The sequence below is a fragment of the Schistocerca piceifrons genome, chromosome 9 (assembly GCF_021461385.2).
Source record: "Schistocerca piceifrons isolate TAMUIC-IGC-003096 chromosome 9, iqSchPice1.1, whole genome shotgun sequence".
NCBI lineage: Eukaryota > Metazoa > Arthropoda > Insecta > Orthoptera > Acrididae > Schistocerca > Schistocerca piceifrons.
The window spans coordinates 99,609,374-99,632,023 of record NC_060146.1 but is presented as its reverse complement, the minus strand read 5'-3'; the positions used below and the strand labels follow the sequence as shown (position 1 = coordinate 99,632,023).

General features: G+C 47.6%; 1 protein-coding gene across 1 annotated transcript in view; it reads left to right on the top strand.

Annotated features, from left to right (window-relative positions):
• The window catches only part of LOC124716730 (cocaine esterase-like), a 69,488-nt gene that overhangs the window by 9,780 nt on the left and 37,058 nt on the right, over window positions 1-22,650 (top strand). The window contains exon 3 of the mRNA XM_047243274.1: window positions 8,737-8,909. Within this exon, the coding sequence (XP_047099230.1) occupies window positions 8,737-8,909 (173 nt within the window). The remainder of the gene's footprint in view (window positions 1-8,736; window positions 8,910-22,650) is intronic.

The following is a 22,650-nucleotide window of genomic DNA, read 5'->3' as shown; positions in this document are numbered from 1 at the left end:
CGCAAAATCTCAATTGTCCGGAAGGTTTGTGCAAAATTACTGAGGGTGATGCCCAGAGAGAAGCCTGCACACGTTCAATTACACCTTGGGATTCCAAATCGTGTAATGTTTTTGCGACCTCATCACGCAATGCGTGGGGAACATTGCACGCTTTGAAGAATTTCGGTTGCGCGTTTACTTGCAGTTCCAAACGTGCTTTATAGTTCTTAGCGCAACCGAGGTCCGGTGCAAAAATGTGTGCAATTTCTTCATATAGACGAGAAACACTGGCTGAAGGCACAGTCTGGATCACTGATAGGACCTGATTTACGATAGACAAGTTAAACAACTGAAATAAATCGAAACCAAACAAGTTCACTGCAGAAGAAGAACGAAGGACGTAAAATGACACAAGTTTTGTTTGTCCCTTGTATGTTGCAAGAAGGCTGCACTGTCCTAACACAGGGATCGCTTGTCCTGAATAACTACTTAACATTTGCGGCACGCAACGGAGGTGTGCCCAGCTGTTTGTATATGTCGTGATTGATCAGTGAGACTGCAGCTCCGGTATCGAGCTGGAATGGTATCACTTTGCCGTTAATGTCCAACTCCACAAGAAGTTTGTCATGCTGACGACAAGAGCGACTGTCTCGTGCAACGTGAACTGACACTGGTACAGAATCACTTGCGATTGACGGGATTTCCGGCGACGTCGACGCACACTATTTGTGGGACGAACACAGTCACTGTTAGAGAGAGTGGCACTGGGCGGAGTGGAATGAACTACATGAATTTCCATGGGCGAAGCGTCGCGAGCAAACAGCCACGCTTCAAGTAGCCAGAAGCGGGAGGAAGGCACTGCTCATACGCTGTCTTGTGACAGCCAGAGCGAGAGCACCAGCAGCAGCGAGTACTGTTTGTATAAAGCGTTTATTTTGCATTTTGTTTACGACCTTCCACTAAGGAAGGGATTCTATTTGTGCTTATCTGCTCTGCATAGTAACTAACAGTTCTTGATAAAACTTTACGTAGTTTTCGTGTTAGATTTCTTAGTGTTTTCTTGATCGTTTAGAACAGAAAGCGCCCTAAAACCGTCTTTTGTTTGTTTCGCGGCCGTTAGCCACTAGTCACTTGAATCGGCAGTTGTCTTGTGACAGCCAGAGCGAGAGCACCAGCAGCAGCGAGTACTGTTTGTATAAAGCGTTTATTTTGCATTTTGTTTACGACCTTCCACTAAGGAAGGGATTCTATTTGTGTTTATCTGCTCTGCATAGTAACTAACAGTTCTTGATAAAACTTTACGTAGTTTTCGTGTTAGATTTCTTAGTGTTTTCTTGATCGTTTAGAACAGAAAGCGCCCTAAAACCGTCTTTTGTTTGTTTCGCGGCCGTTAGCCACTAGTCACTTGAATCGGCAGTTGTCTTGTGACAGCCAGAGCGAGAGCACCAGCAGCAGCGAGTACTGTTTGTATAAAGCGTTTATTTTGCATTTTGTTTACGACCTTCCACTAAGGAAGGGATTCTATTTGTGTTTATCTGCTCTGCATAGTAACTAACAGTTCTTGATAAAACTTTACGTAGTTTTCGTGTTAGATTTCTTAGTGTTTTCTTGATCGTTTAGAACAGAAAGCGCCCTAAAACCGTCTTTTGTTTGTTTCGCGGCCGTTAGCCACTAGTCACTTGAATCAGCAGTTGTCTTGTGACAGCCAGAGCGAGAGCACCAGCAGCAGCGAGTACTGTTTGTATAAAGCGTTTATTTTGCATTTTGTTTACGACCTTCCACTAAGGAAGGGATTCTATTTGTGTTTATCTGCTCTGCATAGTAACTAACAGTTCTTGATAAAACTTTACGTAGTTTTCGTGTTAGATTTCTTAGTGTTTTCTTGATCGTTTAGAACAGAAAGCGCCCTAAAACCGTCTTTTGTTTGTTTCGCGGCCGTTAGCCACTAGTCACCTGAATCAGCAGTTGTCTTGTGACAGCCAGAGCGAGAGCACCAGCAGCAGCGAGTACTGTTTGTATAAAGCGTTTTTGTACTTATTTGCTGCGCTTAGCTTTTAAATAGTTTTTCTGGGAAAACCTAGCGTAGTTTTCGCGTCTCGTATTTCAGTGAGTGTTTCTTGATTATCAGAGTAGCTCATCAGAAGATTATCTTGGGAATTTGTCACCGTATAGAGTAGGGTAAACATAGTCATGTGTATGGACTGTAGTTGTTGTGAGCGGACGCAAGGAGAATTGGCCACTCTTCGGGGGCAGGTGGAGGCTTTGTCTGTTAGGCTCATCGAGCTCGAGGCGCACACGTCGGCTCGTAGTGGCGTTGGGGCAACTGTGGTGAGACCTATGCCTACTTCGGTGGCCTTGGAATCACATGGAACCCCTGATGTCGCTGCGTCTTCCGGCAGTGAGCATCTTACCGGTCAGCCATCACTCCAGGGTGAATGGCGGACAGTGGTGGGCTCGCGCGTGCCTGGCCGAAAGGCAAAGGTGGGATCTGGCCGCGTGGCAGCTGCCTTACCCCTTTCCAACAGGTACGTGGTGCTTCCTAGTGGTGATGACATCGTTTCCGAGCCACCACAGGATGCCTCGCCTGTTGGGCCAGTGGCCGATTCTCCGGCAAGGTCCCGACAGTCACAGAGGGCGGGCCTATTAGTTATAGGGAGCTCCAACGTTAGGCGGGTTATGGAGCCCCTCAGGAAAATAGCGGGTAGGTCGGGGAAGAATGCCAGTGTGCACTCGGTGTGCTTGCCGGGGGGTCTCGTCCGTAATGTGGAGGAGGCCCTTCCGGCAGCTATTGAACGCACTGGGTGTGACCGGCTGCTGATAGTAGCACATGTCGGAACGAATGACGCCTGCCGCTTGGGTTCTGAGGCCATCCTTGGTTCCTTCCGGCGGCTGGCTGATTTGGTGAAGACAACCAGCATCGCACGCGGAGTGCAAGCTGAGCTTAATATCTGCAGCATAGTGCCCAGAGTCGATCGCGGTCCTCTGGTTTGGAGCCGTGTGGAGGGTCTAAACCAGAGGCTCAGACGACTCTGCGACTATAATGGTTGCAAATTCATCGACCTCCGTTATTGGGTGGAGAACTGTAGGGCTCCCCTAGACAGGTCAGGCGTGCACTACACACCGGAAGCAGCTACTAGGGTAGCAGAGTACGTGTGGCGTGCACGCGGGGGTTTTTTAGGTTAGAGGGACCCCCCCTTGGGCGAAACGATAAAATACCTGACGGCTTACCAGAGAGGACATTATCATCGTTGATAAAGAACGTCCGTCCTCAGAGACCAAAAACAGGAAAAGTTAACGTAATATTGGTAAACTGCAGGAGTATCCAGGGCAAGGTTCCTGAATTAGTATCTCTTATTGACGGAAATAGTGCGCATATAATATTAGGAACAGAAAGTTGGTTAAAACCGGAAGTGAACAGTAACGAAATCCTAGACACAGAATGGAATATATACCGCAAGGATAGGATAAACGCCAATGGTGGAGGAGTATTTATAGCAGTAAAGAATTCAATAATATCCAGTGAAGTTATTAGCGAATGCGAATGTGAAATAATCTGGGTTAAGTTAAGTATCAAAGGTGGGTCAGATATGATAGTCGGATGCTTCTATAGACCACCTGCATCAGCAACCGTGGTAGTTGAGCGCCTCAGAGAGAACCTGCAGAACGTCGTGAAGAAGTTTCGTGATCATACTATTGTAATAGGGGGAGACTTCAATCTACCAGGTATAGAATGGGTAGTCACACAATCAGAACTGGAGCCAGGGACAGAGACTCTTGTGACATTATCCTGACTGCCTTGTCCGAGAATTACTTCGAGCAGATAGTTAGAGAACCAACTCGTGAAGCTAACGTTTTAGACCTCATAGCAACAAATAGACCGGAACTTTTCGACTCCGTGAATGTAGAAGAGGGTATCAGTGATCATAAGTCAGTGGTTGCATCAATGACTACAAGTGTAATAAGAAATGCCAAGAAAGGAAGGAAAATATATTTGCTTAACAAGAGTGATAGGGCACAAATCGCAGAATATCTGAGTGACCACCATCAAACGTTCATTTCTGAGGAAGAGGATGTGGAACAAAAATGGAAAAAATTCAGAAACATCGTCCAGTACGCCTTAGATAAGTTCGTACCGACTAAGGTCCAAAGCGAGGGGAAAGATCCACCGTGGTATAACAATCATGTACGAAAGGTACTACGGAAACAAAGAAAGCTTCATCATAGGTTTAAGAGTAGTCGAATCGTAGCTGATAAGGAAAAGCTGAACGAAGCGAAAAAGAGCGTAAAGAGAGCAATGAGAGAAGCATTCAACGAATTCGAACATAAAACATTGGCAAACAATCTAAACAAGAACCCTAAAAAGTTTTGGTCATATGTAAAATCGGTAAGCGGATCTAAATCCCCTATTCAGTCACTCGTTGACCACGATGGCACCGAAACAGAGGACGACCGAAGAAAGGCAGAAATACTGAATTCAGTGTTCCGAAACTGTTTCACTGCGGAAAATCGTAACACGGTCCCTGACTTCAGCCGTCGCACGGACGCCAAAATGGAAAATATTGAAATAAACGATATCGGAATTGAAAAACAACTGCTATCACTTAGTAGCGGAAAAGCATCCGGACCAGACGAGATACCCTTAAGATTCTACAGTGATTATGCTAAAGAACTTGCCCCCTTTCTATCAGCAATTTATCGTAGATCGCTGGAAGAACGTAAAGTACCTAGCGACTGGAAGAAAGCGCAGGTCGTTCCCATTTTCAAGAAGGGTCATAAATCAGATGCGAATAATTATAGGCCTATTTCGCTTACGTCAATCTGTTGTAGAATAATGGAACATGTTTTGTGTTCTCGTATTATGACGTTCTTAGATAATACAAATCTCCTTCATCATAACCAACATGGATTCCGCAAACAGAGATCATGTGAAACTCAGCTCGCCCTATTTGCCCAAGAAATTCACAGTGCCATAGACACTGGCGAGCAGATTGATGCCGTATTCCTGGACTTCAGGAAGGCATTTGATACGGTTCCGCACTTACGTTTAGTGAAAAAAATACGAGCTTACGGAATATCGGACCAGGTTTGTGATTGGATTCAGGATTTCCTAGAAGAAAGAACACAACATGTCATTCTTAACGGTTCAAAATCTGCAGATGTAGAGGTAATTTCGGGAGTACCGCAGGGAAGCGTGATAGGACCTTTATTGTTTACAATATACATAAATGACTTAGTTGACAACATCGTTAGCTCCGTGAGGCTATTTGCAGATGACACGGTTGTCTACAAGAAAGTAGCAACATCAGAAGACTCGTACGTACTCCAGGAGGACCTGCAGAGGATTAATGCATGGTGCGACAGCTGGCAGCTTTCCCTAAACGTAGATAAATGTAATATAATGCGCATAAATAGGGGCAGAAATCCATTCCAGTACGATTATGCCATAGGTGGTAAATCATTGGAAGCGGTAACGACCGTAAAATACTTAGGAGTTACTATCCGGAGCGATCTGAAGTGGAATGATCACATAAAACAAATAGTGGGAAAATCAGGCGCCAGGTTGAGATTCATAGGAAGAATTCTAAGAAAATGTGACTCATCGACGAAAGAAGTAGCTTACAAAACGCTTGTTCGTCCGATTCTTGAGTATTGCTCATCAGTATGGGACCCTTACCAGGTTGGATTAATAGAAGAGATAGACATGATCCAGCGAAAAGCAGCGCGATTCGTCATGGGGACATTTAGTCAGCGCGAGAGCGTTACGGAGATGCTGAACAAGCTCCAGTGGCGGACACTTCAAGAAAGGCGTTACGCAATACGGAGAGGTTTATTATCGAAATTACGAGAGAGCACATTCCGGGAAGAGATGGGCAACATATTACTACCGCCCACATATATCTCGCGTAATGATCACAACGAAAAGATCCGAGAAATTAGAGCAAATACGGAGACTTACAAGCAGTCGTTCTTCCCACGCACAATTCGTGAATGGAACAGGGAAGGGGGAATCAGATAGTGGTACAATAAGTACCCTCCGCCACACACCGTAAGGTGGCTCGTGGAGTATAGATGTAGATGTAGATCCTTGGTTCGATTCCGATTCTGGCGCGAAGCAAAGGGCCTGGAATGGTTTTGAGCTTCCGATCAGAGCTTTTTCTGGCAAACACTTTGAACATGTCCTTTTTTATTACAGAAAAAGCAAATAGCTTGGTGTGACAGGCAATTCTCACGCGAATGTCTAGTAGCACACCGCGGGCATGATTTCACTGCAGTTGCTTGCTGGCGCAGTACACGTGGCTGAGAGCCAGGCGGCTTTGGCGCGGCCGGGCGCGAGGACAGTTTACTGTTCCGTGCAGCTCGCCCGGCGGGTCGGTTAACCTGACACACAGGTGGCGAAGTTTCTAATGATTCCTGAGCAAAGTCAAGTGTGTCCTGCCGTTCCAATATGTCCATCACTTGTTGAAGGAAGAGATTGACTAGTTTCAAAATCTGTTCCCATATACGAACATCAGAAACGTTCTGTGCAATTGCATCATGTACCATAGTACCTGAATAAGGGAGTCCACATTGACACTCAAAAGCACAATCCCGAGTAAGGCCTTGCAAGGTTGCAACCCACTCCCGATTAGTCTGTCCGGCCATACGTTTTGTACGAAAGAAGGTATACCATTTTGCAACTACATTGACTGATTCTTTGAAATACACATCTAATGCAGACAAATTTTCTTCGTAGGACAGAGTTGCTATGTCGCGTTGGGGAAACAATTTGACTATCACACGGTACGTGGACACGCCGACAGAACATAATAAGAAAGGCTGCCGCTTGTTACCTTGAATTCTGTAGGCGGCGAGATGGAATCCAAATTTGCGTGACCACTCCGTCCAGCTTTCCAGTGCAGCATCTAAAGGACGAAAAGTTGGTGCAACTTCGTGTTGTGGCTGCGTGAGCAGTAGAGCGGCGGCTGCGGCATCGTTTTGCATTGCACGTTGACCCTGGATGAGCTGTCCAAGGGCATCCAGTAAGGCCTGCGTCTGCTGGTTCTGTAAGCGATAAAATTCGGACAGTACATCTGGAGATTGTGAAGTGTTGGCATAAGAGCCAACACTGTGTGCTAGAGGAGGCCGAAATGCACGCGTTTAATTACATGCTGACTGGCGTGGGGTCTGGAACAGTTAAGGGAATTAATAGTAGCAAATAAAGTATGTTGTTGATATAATACTTAACTTTAATCCACAATTGGTGTACATCTCTTGTTACTGGACAAGCTTCACAATATTAATTATCAAATGCTATGGCGCCTTGCTAGGTCATAGCAAATGACGTAGCTGAAGGCTATGCTAACTATTGTCTCGGCAAATGAGAGCGTATTGGTCAGTGTAGCATCGCTAGCAAAGTCGGCTGTACAACTGGGGCGAGTGCTAGTCAGTCTCTCTAGACCTGGCGTGTGGCGGCGTTCGGTCTGCAATCACTGACAATTGCGACACGCGGGTCCGGCGTATACTAATGGACCGCGGCCGATTTAAAGGCTACCACCTAGCAAGTGTGGTGTCTGGCGGTGACACAACAGTTTGTGGCGAAGCCATTACACAAGTAAATCAGGGCAGTATAGTTACGAATGCGAATTGGCCTCGTCGCCAACTGTTGTGGATTGGCAGGACAGCCAACCCACTATGACAGGAAGCCGAAAGGCACGCGTTTAAGCTCACGCAGGCTGGCGTGAGGTCTGGAACTGGACAAGGAAGTTAGACTTTAGCAAAAAAGGTCGTAGCTGTTGGAATACTTAACTTTAATCCATAAATGGTGAACGTCGCTCTTGATGGTACATTATTCATAATATCAATAGTAACTGGTAATGGCGCCTTCCTAGGTCGTAGCAAATGACGTAGATGAAGGCTATGCTAACTATCGTCTCGGCAAATGAGAGCGTACTTTGTCAGTGAACCATCGCTAGCAAAGTCGGCTCTACAACTGGGGAAGAGTGCTAGGAAGTCTCTCTAGACCTGCCGTGTGGCGGTGCTCTGTCTGCAATCACTGATAGTAGCGACACGCGGGTCCGACGTATACTAACGGACCGCGGCCGATTTAAAGGCTACCACCTAGCAAGTGTGGTGTCTGGTGGTGACACCACACATACCAACTAGATCGTGTGTAATTTCATTTAGGTGACAGGGGGTCTGGACCCCCTGAACCCCCGTTTGGTTACGTCCTTGCTCGGGGATGTCAACACACATTTCCTCTGTAAGTACAATTTTCTTCTAGGCAGTATGGTCCGACACTGTAAGCACAATGAAGTAAGAATATAACTACGAGGGGCGTTTGAAAAGTCCGTGCAAAGTCATGTTTAGTTAGTAACATCTTTGGAAAGAACGCACACCAAGTTTCAGCCATATTGGTGTATTTCTTTGTGTTTGGCATTCGTGTGAATCAAGGAAGTCGAGTGACTGTCAAAAAATTGACGAAAACGAATTTCGTGTGGTGGTTAAACATTACTTTATGAACGGCAAAACGCCTCAGGCGACTAAAGAGAAGCTTGATAAACATTACCGTGACTCTGCACCTTTGATTAGAACAGTTTATAAGTGGTTTCAAAATTTTTGGCGTGGCCATACCTTATTAGAAACGGTGATGTGTCTTGTTTTTGTATTTTCATACTTTTCTCCACCCGCTGTACGTCTATCGGCAGTACTGAAAAATGCCCTTCTGTCTGACGAGTAAGTGTTGTTTCTGCTCCGATTAACATGCGTTTCTGCGTACAGAGGTCGTACGTGACACGGTCCGCGAATCCAGCTACGCTAAGAACCCCCGCCTGCTGATCCCCACCAACCTGCGCTGCCCTGAAGCGGACAGGGACGACGTGGCCGAGGAGATTCAGTGCTTCTACTTTGGAGACCGCGACATCGGACCCGACACGCAAGTGGAGCTCTTCACAGTGAGTAACCTCGTCAACTACCTGACACACACAGTGGTTACGGTTACTAAAAGCCACACCACAAGTTGGGAAACGGGGCTAAATTTCTAGTAGTTTACTGTCGAGTTGCGACTTTCACAAATGTTTTATTCGTATGTTACAGAAACTAGCAGTAAGGCAATAAACAGCCTTTTAAACACGCCGCTAACGGCAATCAAGTAATATATAGCAATACAACAATTTAAAATTAAAAAAAAAACACACAGAAGCTAGCAGTACGGCAATAACCTCTTAAAACACGCCCCTTATGGCAATCAAAGTAATGTATAGCAATACAACAATTAAAAAAAATTAAATAACATTAGTAAACAGGCTACCCAAGTAAATACAGAACATTGTTAATAAGGTACGGTGAAGTAGTGAAACTACCAACACCGCCATTAAAAAAAAATTAAACAGGTCTCAGCAAACACACGATTAATGGCAACAAGAGGAATTTACAAACTTGGAGGAATTTAAAGAAAATTTAAACAAAAGTGTCCTGGAATATCATCGGAACGTAACAGACATGACGGACCTGTGTAAGGCGGCCACAAATCACCCACTCAGGGATGCTCAGGCTAGACAGAATACTGACCAATTTAAATACGCCCGTAAACACATTTGCCACTCTCAGGCTGGTCACTGCACCGACTCTTAGCCAGTGAAAACTTGTTATAAGATGGCTTAACTTGCTGACAGAATTAGAGATAACCTCGTGCATGGAAACATTACACCACACAGTCCTGAATGAGCGACCACATGATCAACCAACAAGAAGCATGAATTTACTCATAACCCACGACAGAATAGCGAAACAATTAAACTGCCAAAACTAAGCCTCCCATCGGGCAGTAACGAGAGGAGGAGGAAAGATCACTGTCTTCACTTATACTGGTGCCAGGGAGAGGACACCCGGTCGCCGGAGGCCACAAGGCAGACAAGACGCTGGTTACACAAATTTATTACTTAATGATTAAACCTTCCACGAACTTAACTTGCAGTTATGCTCGAACAGGCAGTACACGACCTCCGATGGCAAGGATCCACACATTCGACCGCGCACGCGTCGCCAGCGTACCCAACACGTCACGGTCACGCGACAACACGCTCTGTCACCGGAGTTGGTTGGTTGGTTGGTTGGTTTGGGGAAGGAGACCAGACAGCGTGGTCATCGGTCTCATCGGATTAGGGAAGGATGGGGAAGGAAGTCGGCCGTGCCCTTTCAGAGGAACCATCCCGGCATTTGCCTGGAGTGAGTTAGGGAAATCACGGAAAACCTAAATCAGGATGGCCGGACGCGGGATTGAACCGTCGTCCTCCCGAATGCGAGTCCAGTGTCTAACCACTGCGCCACCTCGCTCGGTATCACCGGAGTTCACATCTTCTCTGCAACGTTGACGGGTAGTGACCGCTCCTTCATGTTAGGTGTCTCCTTTTAAACCCCAGTGTTGAAACGTAGGACTTAAAGAAGCTTGTTAACGTCCCACCAAGGCGAAATGAACAGCAACTACTCGTGGGGCGACTCCGTATACAACCAACACGCGGGGAGCTCTTCCGTCAACTCGATCCGCTCGTTACACACAACCGACATACATCACGTGGCGACTCGGTACAACCGACCACGCCTGCTTCGCGCTGCAGAGCCACACACACTCTCCCGTGTCCACCACACTCTCTGCCCGCAACGCCCCTACTTCCGCGCCACCACACGAGGTTACAACCGGTCAAAGATCTCACTTCCTCCATAGCAGTTGCCCGGAAGCAAAAAGGCAGATATCGATAGCAGAGGGAAAAGACAACCAAGCAGCCACTTAATGACAGACAACATATCAAACAAACATGTCAGGGGAAGAAAAGGAAAACCAATGCAATCCAAACACAAGGTGTAGCACGAGTCGATAAATGGCTCACTACCCAAAACATATGTGCACCACCTACACATCTGTCAACGTGTTCGAGCAAGGAGAAGAAGGGGAGTGACTACATAAATGCGCAGCTCATTCTTGTTTTCACGGAAGGTCGTGGAACGGCCACACGCAACTGTAGGCCTATATCGCTGACGTCACTCTGCTGTAAAATTTTGCAACACATGTTATGAATGCGTAATCTCGTTTGCAGGAATCAACGTGGATTCCAAAGACGACGATCGCGTGGTACGAACCTCACTCCGTTCGTCCAGCTGTACCCAGGTTGACGCCTCCTCACTTGACTTCCAGAAGGCGGTAGGCACAGACTCGTTGTGTCACTTACTGAAGGAAATACGAGCGTTGGAGATAATCGGATGACTTATACAGTGAAGTTGCAATGCTAGAAAATTTGTAGTGAATTACAAGAAGACGTGCAGAAGATCCACGGCTAGTCCAGGAACCGACTGTTGACGTCCAACGTAAACAGGTGTACCGTATTAATCCATAACGAGGCACACACATCCATTATTGCATGAGTAAGCGATTGGTAGCAGTCCCATCCACGATACACAGCGAATGTGCAGACGGAATGATTTAGTGTGGAACGACCAAACGAAACTAATCACCGTGACGCAGATGGCAGACTAAGATTATAGGTAACCTATCTCACATGTGGCAACGGCGTTGCCACAGTGGCTGCACCGGTTCCCGTGAGATCATCGAAGTTAAGCGCTGTCGGGCGTGGCCGGCACTTGGATGGGTGACCATCCAGCTGCCATGCGCTGTTGCCATTTTTCGGGATGCACTCAGCCTCGTGATGCCAATTGAGGAGCTACTCGACCGAATAATAGCGGCTCCGGTCAAAGAAAACCGTCATAAGGACCGGGAGAGCGGTGTGCTCACCGCATCCTCAACTGTGGATGAGACGGCAGTCGGATGGCCCCGATGGGCCACTTATGGCCTGAAAACGGGGTGCTATCTCACGTGTAATCGCCTCATTCCACGACGAATGTGTACTTTGCATCCTGCTCTTAACGGATGTCTCATACGACAGTATTTCATCGTCTAGTGCATTGATTTGAAACGTTATCATTATATACCCTCAGGTGCTGCAGATATACGACCGCCATTCAGTAAGTAATGCAACACATTCTGATGTGTTGGCAGAAGAGCCAACACCGTGTTGCTAGAGGAGGCCGAAATGCCCGCGTTAAAGCTCACGCAGACTGGCGTGAGCTCTGGAACAGTTAAGGGAATGTATAGTAGCAAATAAAGTACGTAGTTGATACACTCCTGGAAATGGAAAAAAGAACACATTGACACCGGTGTGTCAGACCCACCATACTTGCTCCGGACACTGCGAGAGGGCTGTACAAGCAATGATCACACGCACGGCACAGCGGACACACCAGGAACCGCGGTGTTGGCCGTCGAATGGCGCTAGCTGCGCAGCATTTGTGCACCGCCGCCGTCAGTGTCAGCCAGTTTGCCGTGGCATACGGAGCTCCATCGCAGTCTTTAACACTGGTAGCATGCCGCGACAGCGTGGACGTGAACCGTATGTGCAGTTGACGGACTTTGAGCGAGGGCGTATAGTGGGCATGCGAGAGGCCGGGTGGACGTACCGCCGAATTGCTCAACACGTGGGGCGTGAGGTCTCCACAGTACATCGATGTTGTCGCCAGTGGTCGGCGGAAGGTGCACGTGCCCGTCGACCTGGGACCGGACCGCAGCGACGCACGGATGCACGCCAAGACCGTAGGATCCTACGCAGTGCCGTAGGGGACCGCACCGCCACTTCCCAGCAAATTAGGGACACTGTTGCTCCTGGGGTATCGGCGAGGACCATTCGCAACCGTCTCCATGAAGCTGGGTTACGGTCCCGCACACCGTTAGGCCGTCTTCCGCTCACGCCCCAACATCGTGCAGCCCGCCTCCAGTGGTGTCGCGACAGGCGTGAATGGAGGGACGAATGGAGACGTGTCGTCTTCAGCGATGAGAGTCGCTTCTGCCTTGGTGCCAATGATGGTCGTATGCGTGTTTGGCGCCGTGCAGGTGAGCGCCACAATCAGGACTGCATACGACCGAGGCACACAGGGCCAACACCCGGCATCATGGTGTGGGGAGCGATCTCCTACACTGGCCGTACACCACTGGTGATCATCGAGGGGACACTGAATAGTGCACGGTACATCCAAACCGTCATCGAACCCATCGTTCTACCATTCCTAGACCGGCAAGGGAACTTGCTGTTGCAACAGGACAATGCACGTCCGCATGTATCCCGTGCCACCCAACGTGCTCTAGAAGGTGTAAGTCAACTACCCTGGCCAGCAAGATCTCCGAATCTGTCCCCGATTGAGCATGTTTGGGACTGGATGAAGCGTCGTCTCACGCGGTCTGCACGTCCAGCACGAACGCTGGTCCAACTGAGGCGCCAGGTGGAAATGGCATGGCAAGCCGTTCCACAGGACTACATCCAGCATCTCTACGATCGTCTCCATGGGAGAATAGCAGCCTGCATTGGTGCGAAAGGTGGATATACACTGTACTAGTGCCGACATTGTGCATGCTCTGTTGCCTGTGTCTATGTGCCTGTGGTTCTGTCAGTGTGATCATGTGATGTATCTGACCCCAGGAATGTGTCAATAAAGTTTCCCCTTCCTGGGACAATGAATTCACGGTGTTCTTATTTCAATTTCCAGGAGTGTATAATACTTAACTTTAATCCATAATTGGAGAACATCGCTCTTGGTGATACATGATTTATAATCTCAATATAAACTGGTGATGGCGCCTTGCTAGGTCGTAGCAAATGACGTAGCTGAAGGCTATGCTAACTATCGTCTCGGCAAACGAGAGCGCATTTGTCAGTGTAGCTTCGCTAGCAAAGTCGGCTGTACAACTGGGGCGAGTGCTAGGACGTCTCTCTAGACCTGCCGTGTGGCGGCGCTCGGTCTGCAATCACTGACAGTGGCGACACGCGGGTCCGTCGTATACTAGCGGACCGCGGCCGATTTAAAGGCTACCACCTAGCAAGTGTGGTGTCTGGCGGTGACACCACACATTCTTTCAGCCAGTCTCGTTTGGAGAAATGCGGAATTTACAATGGAAAATGGTGAAAAATTCTTGCTTCAGACTTTTTAAACGTCCGGTATGTGTCGATTCTACAATCCTGGAAATTGAAATAAGAACACCGTGAATTCATTGTCCCAGGAAGGGGAAACTTTATTGACACATTCCTGGGGTCAGATACATCACATGATCACACTGACAGAACCACAGGCACATAGACACAGGCAACAGAGCATGCACAATGTCGGCACTAGTACAGTGTATATCCACCTTTCGCAGCAATGCAGGCTGCTATTCTCCCATGGAGACGATCGTAGAGATGCTGGATGTAGTCCTGTGGAATGGCTTGCCATGCCATTTCCACCTGGCGCCTCAGTTGGACCAGCGTTCGTGCTGGACGTGCAGACCGCGTGAGACGACGCTTCATCCAGTCCCAAACATGCTCAATGGGGGACAGATCCGGAGATCTTGCTGGCCAGGGTAGTTGACTTACACCTTCTAGAGCACGTTGGGTGGCACGGGATACATGCGGACGTGCATTGTCCTGTTGGAACAGCAAGTTCCCTTGCCGGTCTAGAAATGGTAGAACGATGGGTTCGATGACGGTTTGGATGTACCGTGCACTATTCAGTGTCCCCTCGACGATCACCAGTGGTGTACGGCCAGTGTAGGAGATCGCTCCCCACACCATGATGCCGGGTGTTGGCCCTGTGTGCCTCGGTCGTGTGCAGTCCTGATTGTGGCGCTCACCTGCACGGCGCCAACCACGCATACGACCATCATTGGCACCAAGGCAGAAGCGACTCTCATCGCTGAAGACGACACGTCTCCATTCGTCCCTCCATTCACGCCTGTCGCGACACCACTGGAGGCGGGCTGCACGATGTTGGGGCGTGAGCGGAAGACGGCCTAACGGTGTGCGGGACCGTAGCCCAGCTTCATGGAGACGGTTGCGAATGGCCATCGCCGATACCCCAGGAGCAACAGTGTCCCTAATTTACTGGGAAGTGGCGATGCGGTCCCCTACGGCAGTGCGTAGGATCCTACGGTCTTGGCGTGCATCCGTGCGTCGCTGCGGTCCGGTCCCAGGTCAACGGGCACGTGCACCTTCCGCCGACCACTGGCGACAACATCGATGTACTGTGGAGACCTCACGCCCCACGTGTTGAGCAATTCGGCGGTACGTCCACCCGGCCTCTCGCATGCCCACTATACGCCCTCGCTCAAAGTCCGTCAACTGCACATACGGTTCACGTCCACGCTGTCGCGGCATGCTACCAGTGTTAGAGACTGCGATGGAGCTCCGTATGCCACGGCAAACTGGCTGACACTGACGGCGGCGGTGCACAAATGCTGCGCAGCTAGCGCCATTCGACGGCCAACACCGCGGTTCCTGGTGTGTCCGCTGTGCCGTGCGTGTGATCATTGCTTGTACAGCCCTCTCGCAGTGTCCGGAGCAAGTATGGTGGGTCTGACACACCGGTGTCAATGTGTTCTTTTTTCCATTTCCAGGAGTGTATATGTGGCCTTCAAAATGCATCTGTAACAGACGTGAGCTACAACCAGACAGCTGTCACTGGGTATCTTTTGGCAGAAGACTGGAACATCGTACATATTGACAGTCGATGAAACGGGTTCATCACATCGAGCCGGTAAGAAACGGCAGTTCGTGATATGGTGCCTCACCACCTCTCCTTCGAAGAAAAAGTTCAAAGGCACAGCCTCAGTGAGTAAAATCATCGTGACGGCATTCTGGGACTCTGTAGAGGTTACTCTGTTTGAGGCCCTCCCTCGTGGTGCAACGATCAACATGTGTATTGTGCTACGCTCAGGAAACTGTACAAACTACTTTAGCGTGTTCGTCGCCAGAAAATGCAAACGAACTTCTCCTGCTCCATGACAACGTGGGGCCTCGCACAAGTCTGTCCCCCCGAGAGACGGTCACAAAACTCCATTGCACTGGTCTTCCTCATTCACAACTACAGCCCGGATCTCCCTTCTGACTTCCATCTGTTTGGTGCAATGAAAGCTGCGCTCCGTAGATGATGGGGAGGTTATTGATCCAGCAAGCAACTGGCTACAACGTCGACCGGTAGAGTAATACACTGCTAGCATATAAGCCTTACCAGTATTGTATTGTATGGAAGTGGGGACCTAGAAACTACAGAGAGGCTTCGTCCCCGCTTTAGCCCTCAGTGGTTCACAATCCCACAACAGGACACAGCAGTCCACCCACCCCTCCTATCCCCGCCACCCCACACCGAACCCAGGGTTATTGAGAGGTTCGGTCCCCAGTGTACACCCCCCCCCCTCTCCCCCCCTCCCCCACCAGACGAGTGTAACCCCAATGTTTGCGTGGTAGAGCAATTATGGTGAACGAGTACGTGGGAGCAGTGTTTGCGCAGCAATCGCCGACATAGTGTAACCAAGGCGGAATAAGGAGAACCAGCCCGCATTCGCCGAGGCAGATGGGAAACCGCCTTGGAAACCATCCACAGACTGGCCGGCACACCGGACCTCGACACTAATCTGCCGGGCGGATTCGTGCCGGGGACGGGCACTCCTCCCCGCCCGGAAAGCAGTGCGTTAGACCTCACGGCTATGGGGCGGGCTCCCTACCAGTAATAAGACGTAGTGCCGACGAATTGAACGGAGAGTATGCTAGGTTTCGTAGCCAGAAGAGTGAGATATAAATGATGTTTCGGAGTCCAGAACAAAACCAGCCTGTTATCAGAAAAAAATTTGTGGCATTACTTATCATACGCATCTAGTGCTTGTATATTCCCAGCAAAGACGATGAACGTGAACCTAAAGAAGAATCCAGCTTACACCGGGGCTTACCAGCAATCGTTCATCCCACGAACCGTCCGCGACTGGATCAGGGTTAGGGCAATGACAGTGGTTCACAAAGTACCCTCCGCTACACACCGTAAGGTGGCTTGCAGATTAAAGATGTAGATGAGGGTGTAGAATACACTGAAGGGAGAAGTAGAGAAAGGACAGGAAGCGAAGTACTGTAATTAGCACGTGCTCCTTACAGTATCTCAATGAGACAATAATAATACCAACAATAATGCTTAGCAAGAAGTACAGGGCTATTACAAATGATTGAAGCGATTTCATAAATTCACTGTAGCTCCATTCATTGACATATGGTCACGACACACTACAGATACGTAGAAAAACTCATAAAGTTTTGTTCGGCTGAAGCCGCACTTCAGGTTTCTGCTGCCAGAGCGCTCGAGAGTGCAGTGAGACAAAATGGCGACAGGAGCCGAGAAAGCGTATGTCGTGCTTGAAATTCACTCGCATCAGTCAGTCATAACAGTGCAACGACACTTCAGGACGAAGTTCAACAAAGATCCACCAACTGCTAACTCCATTCGGCGATGGTATGCGCAGTTTAAAGCTTCTGGATGCCTCTGTAAGGGGAAATCAACGGGTCGGCCTGCAGTGAGCGAAGAAACGGTTGAACGCGTGCGGGCAAGTTTCACGCGTAGCCCGCGGAGGTCGACGAATAAAGCAAGCAGGGAGCTAAACGTACCACAGCCGACGGTTTGGAAAATCTTGCGGAAAAGGCTAAAGCAGAAGCCTTACCGTTTACAATTGCTACAAGCCCTGACACCCGATGACAAAGTCAAACGCTTTGAATTTTCGGCGCGGTTGCAACAGCTCATGGAAGAGGATGCGTTCAGTGCGAAACTTGTTTTCAGTGATGAAGCAACATTTTTTTCTTAATGGTGAAGTGTTTAAACCTCCTCTACCAAGAAACGTGCCAGAACTGCGAGCTCGCATCAACGATGCTTTCGAGCTCATTGATGGGGACATGCTGCGCCGAGTGTGGGAGGAACTTGATTATCGGCTTGATGTCTGCCGAATCACTAAAGGGGTACATATCGAACATTTGTGAATGCCTAAAAAAACTTTTTGAGTTTTTGCATGTGTGTGCAAAGCATTGTGAAAATATCTCAAATAATAAAGTTATTGTAGAGCTGTGAAATCGCTTCAATCATTTGTAATAACCCTGTACAGTAACTGCGCCATGGAAAACAGTTTTGATACGGTATTAATAGTAGTGAAATATCGGATAATAACAGAGAAAAGATTGCTGAACTAGGAGTGAGTTCTGAGTCATAGTCGATGGTTGCTTCAGTGCTGCAAACAAGTCCATGAAGAACATTACTGTTTATTATAGGAGGTGTAGCATTAACGAGTTGGTTGCGCGGAAGCGTTCCCGATGTAGAAAAAGATTATGTAGTAGTGCGCGTAACAGAGAGGATTTTCCTTCCACGGGAACCGGTATTTTTTCAGTACTATTCAGACAGAAGTAATAAGATTGGGAACAGACAATGACGGCGAATCGTAATGTATACAAGAGTATGGCAGCCTATGTGGCCACATGTAAGATGGAGCTATGTGTTACGAAATATGAACGTCAAGTACCTCTTGCACTCTAACTTTCATTACCAGCTCAAGCTAACGTTAGCTCACATGTGAACGTCCTTAAGGAATAAAGTCACCATAACTGTGCAAAAATCAGTTGCCGCGTTTATGAAAGATCATAACTTGAGAATGGCTCCACCGATTTGATTTTTCCTTTTTTTTTTTTTTTTTTGTTTTGTAAAAGCCATCTGAAAAGTCGTAAATCTGGAAGATATTTTTCTATGAAAATCTCAATGAATGTGACGGTCGAGTTGACAGTTCTGCTATCGCATGTCTTCAAAAAACAGGTCACGTTCTGGTTCCAGTTCTACTGTCGCATGGTTTCATAACAACACCAAGTTCCACGTTGAATACTGAAAGCGATATTTCAATGTGTTGTCAGCGCTGATCATATCTTTCGTATGTTGCAGAGACTGAATTGATGTCAGTTCGTGATAATACGGTGTGTTACACTTCTTTGGCAAAAATAATGCCACCAGTGAGGCGTCGGCGTAAGCGTATTGTAGGCCAGCTACATACTCGACGAGTGTAAACAGCGTTTGGAAGTAAAACGAATAAGAATTTCTCAATTACTGTCATTTATAAGTCTAGAAGAATGCATACGGGAGATGGACAGTGAAGGAGTGAGGCAATGAATTTAAGGAAAGGAAAGGAGCGTATGGACAGAAAAATGAGGAGGAGATGAATAGAGAGAGTGTGGGTTGTACAGGGAGTGGGTGGAGGGTGATGACAGGCGATAGGGACAGGGAGAAGGAGGAGGAAGAGATATGGACAAACGGAGGGGGAGAAGTTTATATTTAGCAATTGCAAAACATTGTCACGTTCGCTGGTATTAAAACAAATAAACTTTCCTTACCGCGCGGGATTAGCCGAGCTGTCTGGGGCGCTGCAGTCATGGACTGTGAGGCTGGTCCCGGCGGAGGTTCGAGTCCATCCTCGGGCATGGGTGTGTGTGTGTTTGTCCTTAGGATAATTTAGGTTAAGTAGTGTGTAAGCTTAGGGACTGATGACCTTTGCAGTTAAGTCCCATAAAATTTCACACACACACATATATACTTTCTATGACCCCACGAGGCAACAATGAGATATCAATTAAATATCATAAGTCCCTCAGTACAGGAGTAACTTTGAGCCAGATTAATTATCATATGATGCCTTTCCAACACTAATTATTCTACATCTACGAAATGGTGTATGGCAGAATGTACCCTGTGTCATAACTAGTTATTTCCTTTCCTGTTCCATCTGAAAATGGAGCGTCTTAGAAAACGACTGTCCTTATGTCCCCATGAGCCCTAATTTCTCTTATCTTGTATCCACGACCGTTATACGAAATGAACATTAGGATCATTCTGCAGTAAGCTGAAAATGTCATTTCTCTAAATATTCACAATAGTGTTTCGCGGAAATGACGTACCATTCCCCCCTCCCACCAGGAATTTCCATTTGTGTTCAGGAACTACCTTCATTTCACACGCTTATTGACTGAATCTACCGGCTGTTGTAACTTACTTTGCATTCTTTATGGTTCTTTAGTGGATAGAGGAACGAGGAACAGGTGCCGTTCGTGGACGGAGAATTCATATTTTAATTTGTAATACATCTAATATCAAATAGTAGAAGTACTACATAACTATGTTTCCTGTAGGTGCATCATTAGATACTAACAATAGATTAGAATGCTGAAATAGACAGGGTGATTTTTTTTTCCACTGTGTACAAACTCTAGGAATTGATCCATGATAAGAGGATACACAACAAAAAAGCTCTAATGAACTTATGTCCGGAAATGCATCGTGTCCATGCTAGAGACCATTGATTCATCGTTACAGAGACTGCGCTCGCGGTCTAACGCGCGCTGTACCGTGCAGCCATACTTACAGTACGTGTTGAAAATTGTTTCCATGTGCCTCAAGTCATGCGTGTGTGCGCCGCAGCGTGTCCTGTCTCGCACCTTCACATCCACCAGGCTGCATCCGAACAGTGTCAAAAGTAGCATGAATACGCTGCTCCAGTGTGTCCACATCTGCAATGGGCTCTGCATACACGATACTCATGAGATGGCCCCATAAGCGGAAATCGCACGGGTTGAGATCCAATGGTACTGAAACAGAGGATGGCAGACTAAAGGCCGAAATACTAAATGTCTTTTTCCAAAGTTGTTTCACAGAGGAAGATTGCACTGTAGTTCCTTCTCTGGATTGTCGCACAGATGATAAAATGGTAGATATCGAAATAGACGACAGAGGGATAGAGAAACAATTAAAATCGCTCAAAAGAGGAAAGGCCTCTGGACCTGAAGGGATACCAGTTCAATTTTACACAGAGAACGCGAAGGAACTTGCCCCCCTTCTTGCAGCGGTGTACCGTAGGTCTCTAGAAGAGCGTAGCGTTCCAAAGGATTGGAAGAGGGCACAGGTCATCCCCGTTTTCAAGAAGGGACGTCGAGCAGATGTGCAGAACTATAGACCTATATCTCTAACGTTGATCAGTTGTAGAATTTTGGAACACGTATTGTGTTCGAGTATAATGACTTTTCTGGAGACAAGAAATCTACTCTGTAGGAATCAGTATGGGTTTCGAAAAAGACGGTCATGTGAAACCCAGCTCGCGCTATTCGTCCACGAGACTCAGAGGGCCATAGATACGGGTTCACAGGTAGCCGTGTTTCTTGACTTCCGCAAGGCGTTCGATACAGTTCCCCACAGTCGTTTAATGAGCAAAGTAAGAGCATATGGACTATCAGACAAATTGTGTGATTGGATTGAGGAGTTCCTAGATAACAGGACGCAGCATGTCATTCTCAATGGAGAGAAGTCTTCCGAAGTAAGAGTGATTTCAGGTGTGCCGTAGGGGAGTGTCATAGGACCATTGCTATTCACAATATACATAAATGACCTTGTGGATGACATCGGACGTTCACTGAGGCTTTTTGCGGATGATGCTGTGGTGTATCGAGAGGTTGTAACAATGGAAAATTGTACTGAAATGCAGGAGGATCTGCAGCGAATTGACGCATGGTGCAGGGAATGGCAATTGAATCTCAGTGTAGACAAGTGTAATGTGCTGCGAATACACAGAAAGATAGATCCTTACCATTTAGCTACAAAATAGCAGGTCAGCAACTGGAAGCAGTTAATACCATAAATTATCTGGGAATACGCATTAGGAGTGATTTAAAATGGAATGATCATATAATGTTGATCGTCGGTAAAGCAGATGCCAGACTGAGTTTCATTGGAAGAATCCTAAGGAAATGCAATCCGAAAACAAAGGAAGTAGGTTACAGTACGCTTGTTCGCCCACTGCTTGAATACTGCTCAGCAGTGTGGGATCCGTACCAGATAGGGTTGATAGAAGATATAGAGAAGATCCAACGGAGAGCAGCGCGCTTCGTTACAGGATCATTTAGTAATCGCGAAAGCGTTACGGAGATGATTGATAAATTCCAGTGGAAGACTCTTCAGGAGAGACGCTCAGTAGCTCGGTACGGGCTTTTGTCAAAGTTTCGAGAACATACCTTCACCGAAGAGTCAAGCAGTATATTGCTCCCTCCTACGTATATCTTGCGAAGAGACCATGAGGATAAAATCAGAGAGATTAGAGCCCACACAGAGGCATACCGACAATCCTTCTTTCCACGAACAATACGAGAATGGAATAGAAGGGAGAACCGATAGAGGTACTCAAGGTACCCTCCGCCACACACCGTCAGGTGGCTTGCGGAGTATGGATGTAGATGTAGATGAACGAGCAGGGCATGCAACTGGACCCCCTCGTCTGATACAGCGACCAGTGAAGACACGATTGAGATGCGTCCGGACGTTAACGGCGAAGTGGGCTGCAGCATCATCTTATACCAGCCATATATCCCTTCGTATCATCAATGGCACTTCTTCCAGCAGTTAAGGCACCCGCAAGAAACGCTGATAGTTCCGGGATGTTAGGCGACATGAAAGGAAGGCTGGGCCGGCCGAGGTGACCGAGCGATTCTAGGCGCTACAGTCTGGAGCCGCGCGACCGCTACGGTCGCAGGTTCGAATCCTGCCTCGGGCATGGATGTGTGTGATGTCCTTAGGTTAGCTACGTTTAAGTAATTCTAAGTTCTAAGGGACTGATGACCTCAGAAGTTAAGTCCCATAGTGCTCAGAGCCATTTGCTCAGAGCTATTTGAACCATTTTGAGGCAGGCTAGCCCCAAAATAAGGTCACCAGTTATCATTAAGACTCCACCTATGTTGATGATTCGCTGTCATCATACCATGGAGACTCTGCGTACTATCCCACAGATGGCTA